The sequence below is a fragment of the Oncorhynchus gorbuscha genome, linkage group LG08, assembly GCF_021184085.1.
Source record: "Oncorhynchus gorbuscha isolate QuinsamMale2020 ecotype Even-year linkage group LG08, OgorEven_v1.0, whole genome shotgun sequence".
Lineage (NCBI taxonomy): Eukaryota > Metazoa > Chordata > Actinopteri > Salmoniformes > Salmonidae > Oncorhynchus > Oncorhynchus gorbuscha.
The window spans coordinates 17126641-17132640 of NC_060180.1; the positions used below are offsets into that span (position 1 = coordinate 17126641).

Consider the following 6000-nt stretch of genomic DNA (forward strand, 5'->3'; position numbering starts at 1 on the left):
CACCCATATCCACTCTCAATAAGCCACTACAAAGAGGACACCCGCTCAGAACATGTATCACTGACGCCATATCTCAGTGTGTCATGTACTGTACAGCTGGAGACTTTAGATTTGAATATATCTGCATATAAGGCCTAATAAACTCACTCCTCTACAAACCACATCCATCCAGCACTAGGCCCATTTTTCTATTAAAAGGCATTTCTTACCACTAGCCTTAAGGAGTTGATTCGTTACGGTCCAGCGATCATTCCAAGCGAGGTCCTTGTGTACACATGGACATACTGCATGTCCTTGGATCTCCCTCATATAACTGAGCCAACCTCCACCTGACTGGTGTGAATGTCAGGTGTTGCGTAAGAAGGGGCCCTCCCAGAGAGTCAACACAAAGCCAGTCAGTGGTCACACAGAGAGAAAATCTCTTCAGGTCTCTGTTGACACACAGCAAAGTCAAGCAGGGCTGCCCACAACGTCACCCCATTAGTCTTGTGTGGTTGCTATTGATTAAAACAATATGTTTAGGTCAACATTGAACACATTACTGTTAAGGAACAAATGTGTATAGGTCTAAGAAGTCATTGTGACAAAATACTTGTCCCCTTTAAAAAAAATAAGACATTTGGCCATTAAAGGATAGGCCTATAGCCTAACCAGAGTTTCACCTCAATGGCCTCCAAAACTGTCATAGGTTGGTTGTAATCAATTCACATCACACCAACCTCCCTAACAGAAACCTTACAACAACAACAAAAAAACATTAGCTTTGATCACAACACTTTGTAAAGAAGGTCGACGACATCCGATCCTCGTTTGCTAAGTCAAACGACACCGCTGGTTCTGCTCACACTGCCCTACCCTGTGCTCTGACCTCTTTCTCCCCTCTCTCTCCAGATGAAATCTCGCGTCTTGTGACGGCCGGCCGCCCAACAACCTGCCCGCTTGACCATATCCCCTCCTCTCTTCTCCAGACCATTTCCGGAGACCTTCTCCCTTACCTCACCTCGCTCATCAACTCATCCCTGACCGTTGGCTACGTCCCTTCCGTCTTCAAGAGAGCGAGAGTTGCACCCCTTCTGAAAAAACCTACACTCGATCCCTCCGATGTCAACAATTACAGACCAGTATCCCTTCTTTCTTTTCTCTCCAAAACTCTTGAACGTGCCGTCCTTGGCCAGCTCTCCCGCTATCTCTCTCTGAATGACCTTCTTGATCCAAATCAGTCAGGTTTCAAGACTAGTCATTCAACTGAGACTGCTCTCCTCTGTATCACGGAGCGCTCCGCACTGCTAAAGCTAACTCTCTCTCCTCTGCTCTCATCCTTCTAGATCTATCAGCTGCCTTCGATACTGTGAACCATCAGATCCTCCTCTCCACCCTCTCCGAGTTGGGCATCTCCGGCGCGGCCCACGCTTGGATTGCGTCCTACCTGACAGGTCGCTCCTACCAGGTGGCGTGGCGAGAATCTGTCTCCTCACCACGCGCTCTCACCACTGGTGTCCCCCAGGGCTCTGTTCTTGGCCCTCTCCTATTCTCGCTATACACCAAGTCACTTGGCTCTGTCATAACCTCACATGGTCTCTCTTATCATTGCTATGCAGACGACAACAATTAATCTTCTCCTTTCCCCCTTCTGATGACCAGGTGGCGATCGCATCTCTGCATGTCTGGCAGACATATCAGTGTGGATGACGGATCACCACCTCAAGCTGAACCTCGGCAAGACGGAGCTGCTCTTCCTCCCGGGAAGGACTGCCCGTTCCATGATCTCGCCATCACGGTCGACAACTCCATTGTGTCCTCCTCCCGGAGCGCCAAGAACCTTGGCGTGATCCTGGACAACACCCTGTCGTTCTCTACTAACATCAAGGCGGTGGCCCGTTCCTGTAGGTTCATGCTCTACAACATCCGCAGAGTACGACCCTGCCTCACACAGGAAGCGGCGCAGGTCCTAATCCAGGCACTTGTCATCTCCCGTCTGGATTACTGCAACTCGCTGTTGGCTGGGCTCCCTGCCTGTGCCATTAAACCCTTCAACTCATCCAGAACGCCGCAGCCCGTCTGGTGTTCAACCTTCCCAAGTTCTCTCACGTCACCCCGCTCCTCCGTTCTCTCCACTGGCTTCCAGTTGAAGCTCGCATCCGCTACAAGACCATGGTGCTTGCCTACGGAGCTGTGAGGGGAACGGCACCTCAGTACCTCCAGGCTCTGATCAGGCCCTACACCCAAACAAGGGCACTGCGTTCATCCACCTCTGGCCTGCTCGCCTCCCTACCACTGAGGAAGTACAGCTCCCGCTCAGCCCAGTCAAAACTGTTCGCTGCCCTGGCCCCCCAATGGTGGAACAAACTCCCTCACGACGCCAGGACAGCGGAGTCAATCACCACCTTCCGGAGACACCTGAAACCCCACCTCTTTAAGGAATACCTAGGATAGGTTAAGTAATCCCTCTCACCCCACCCCCCCTAAGTTTTAGATGCACTATTGTTAAGTGACTGTCCCACTGGATGTCATAAGGTGAATGCACCAATTTGTAAGTCGCTCTGGATAAGAGCGTCTGCTAAATGACTTAAATGTAATGTAATGTAAATGTAAACATCGGCTCAAGACCAAATGTGTAAATCACTGCTAGCTGTACACAGAGCTTGGCTGGACAGGAGATAAAGAAACATCATAGTAAAACCGTCGTCTACAACTAGCCTGCATCCACAATGGTACAAGAAAAAAAACAGAGAGCATCTCTTATCATAGAGAGACAGGACACCAAGTCCTCTTCTACACCGTGTCATAAAGAGTCCCTGGGCCCATTGTCCTCCGAAAACAGGGAGCCTTCTTTACCGCCCTCCCCCCATCCCCAGCCACCCATGACGCTGCTACATTATATCTACAACAGAGCACTGAACAGTACATACAGGTCCAGGGGACATTCATTGTGCAAGCACAGACAATACTTCTTGTTCCAATGTGGTTCTATTGTGATGGGGATTGTGCCGATTGTGCTAAACGTACTGATAAAATCAGATGTTATTTGACAAATGCTCGACTAACTGTGAAATGCTTACTTACAGGCCCTTCTCAACAATGCAGAGAAAAAAATATATAAAAAAAGAATAGAAACATGATAATAACACGAGGAAGAAAATACACAATGAGTAACGATTACTTGGCTATATACAGTACCAGTAAAAAGTTTGGACACACCCGCTCATTCCTGGGAATGCTAAGATTGTGCAAATCTATCAAAGGCAAAGGGTGGCTAATTTCAAGATTCTCAAACAGTTGTCGGTTACTACATGATCCCATGTGTATTTTCACAGTTGTTACATCTATGTTATTATTCTACAATGTAGAAAATACACACACACAAAAAAAAACCTTGAAAGAGTAGGTGTGTCCAAACTTCTGACTGTGACTGTACACAGGGTACCGGTGCCGAGTCGATGTGCAGGTGGAAGAGGTGATAGCACGGAGTAGACACGTTAAAGGACTAGGTAACACACCACACACGCTTGCGCACACACAGCAACAGGGCAAAGGTCTCCGCCATGGAAACATGGCATGGTAAGGATAAGGATTTATATTGATGTCCATGTGAATGGAGGTTGGCGATAACAAATGGCTGGGTGTGAATAGTGGAGCTAGGTCATATCTTCGCAGACAGGAGTCATTCTGAGAGCACTCGGTCACTGCCGCCTGAGAACATGACTCATCCAGTTATCCAGATACGTTACTGGAAAATGAGGGGGAGAGAAACACACACTGTAGGCTCCCAATATGTACAGTCATACTAAGATAAACACAGTAGTATTTGTACGCGTGTTAGGTACACACACGCACGGATCCACACTCACATGATTACACACAAATGATGACAAAGTGATTCGGTGAAACATCTTAATCACAGTAACATTTTACTTCTGGCATTGACATCCACGTACGTAGTTTTGCAGTGGATTTCAGGGAACTCCCATCAGAAAAGAAGCATTCCTAAGACTACAGGTCCTGACAACTCCTGGGGGACAATCAAGCACAACCTTAAGAACTTTCCTTTCATCCTGAATTTTTACCTGCTGGTGCCATCCAGAGTGGTCACAGACACGCGTGGACTTGGCACCAGAACCTAGGTACATATACAGTCAGTGTCAGTTCAGAACTGAGCCTGGCATTTAAATATACAACAGTCCCCGACATAATGTCAAGATGTTTTTTATAACGCCTCCTGCTCCTAGCTCTGCACCTCTTTTTTCTCTAGATTTAAAAGAAATACTGAGAGATGAGCTCAGCACTGCAGCAAAAGGACTAGACCTCTCATTATGTTGGCAGGGGTCCAGGTTCAAAGCTGCTGGGTGACTTGTTTAAGGAAAAACAGTAACCACAATATTCAAATTCTGTGTCAAAACTATCTGATTTTAGGATATAATGATATTTTGAAAAAAATTATTTTGCACATGGACATATACATGTAGACACTGGGGTGATTGGGCATCAAATTAGACTACTATGCAAATCCTCAGAGCTGTGTAGGATGGGTTATTCAATGCGAACAACAACAACTACTACCTAGTGAATACAACATTTAAAAAGGTTTCCGGCATAAAATATTTTAGCTTATAAGAGGCTATACAAAAAAAAAAATTATCCGTTTCTTAGAGATGAAACCATATTTGATAATCTGTTGAAATTCTATAGTTTCCTTCATGAGTCTTTGGTAGCCAAACCTTAGGTTGCATCATCCCCAAGTGTATATTGTAATGTGTAGTGTAACTTGAGTATTCCTTTATGGCTGAAAACACATTTATTGAAAATGGATATCGCAAAAAAGTAACCAGCAAGTACATCAATGTAATACCTGCAACTGGAGTGCGCTACGACGTTGCGTAGTCTATCAACTAGCCTATGTTGCTGTAGAAACTCAACCTATGACAAGCAAATATCCCTGTAATACTACAGTGTCACGGCTTTTTTTCTTCAAGCAATTAAAAGCAGAAAGTCTCACCGGCATCATTTTAGCCTCGTACCGCATTTAACCAGATATGGAATTCCCTGGCTCGTAGTATCGAGGAAAACTGAAGGCGTTCGATTGCTTTTTAATCCTAATCCTGTCCGGTAGCCTGTCCGATAAATCAGTCGATGAGTTGTCTCTTCTTGTTATTGAAAGTAACTTAAGTAACTTTGGCTGTAAAATAAACCAAAGATAACTACATGTATTTCGTAGGCTGTATAGCCTAATCAGTCTCCTCTCGGCATATGCCGTGGACCTGTTGTAAAAAAAAATATACAAGGCCTCCTTGAAATGAAAGTTTTCAGTGGCGATTGCATCGCTTGGAAGTTGGTAGTCGCATTCGGAAACGCGTTGCGTTCAAAACTCTATTAAATTATTGCCATTACCCAAACCGATCAAATAACACGATAATGTACGATGTATTTGATTTTTGATTTTTTTTGCGATAGTTTCCTGAAGCTGTAGGTGCCTATCAGCCCTGAAACACCGCTAACAGCGTAGTTCGAATGAGTGATCGCAGTTTTCCCAGGAGTGACGTAGGGGGATGTAACTCATCCCATTGGAATGTAAACTCCGCCTGGTTTCGGACTGTGAATCTATCCCCACCTACTGGGTTGAGAGTGTAATGAATCTCACCTTTCCATGGCCAGTCAACATGACATGACATCTTCTCAGCCCAGGAGTCAGCTGAGTTGGACCTCTATGGTTGGACCACCTTGACCTCCCCGCTTGATCATTCCTGCCGAACAGAACCTTCCTTTGTCCACCTGTTTCACAGATAGCCAGACAGAGATTTAAATTATATTGCGTAGGCCTATTTTGAAGCTACTGATGTTTTTAAATGACAAAAACATAAACTATACAACCTCATAATGTATGTTTTTGTCATTAAAACAAATCAGTAGCTTCAAAATAGGCCTATGTAATATTTCTAAAATGTTATTTTGGATTGTGTTGTGGTAATAGACAAATAGTACGTGCTACCTGTGGTGGCAGGTAGC

The 6000-nt window shown here is 45.2% G+C and overlaps 1 protein-coding gene across 1 annotated transcript in view; it reads right to left on the reverse strand.

Annotated features, from left to right (window-relative positions):
- The window catches only part of LOC124041264 (apoptosis-stimulating of p53 protein 2-like), a 54004-nt gene extending 48481 nt beyond the window's left edge, over nt 1–5523 (reverse strand). The window contains 1 exon segment of the mRNA XM_046358646.1: nt 4994–5523. Coding sequence (XP_046214602.1) covers nt 4994–5020 — 27 coding nt within the window. The 5' untranslated portion in view covers nt 5021–5523.
- Nucleotides 5524–6000: the final 477 nt, after the last annotated feature.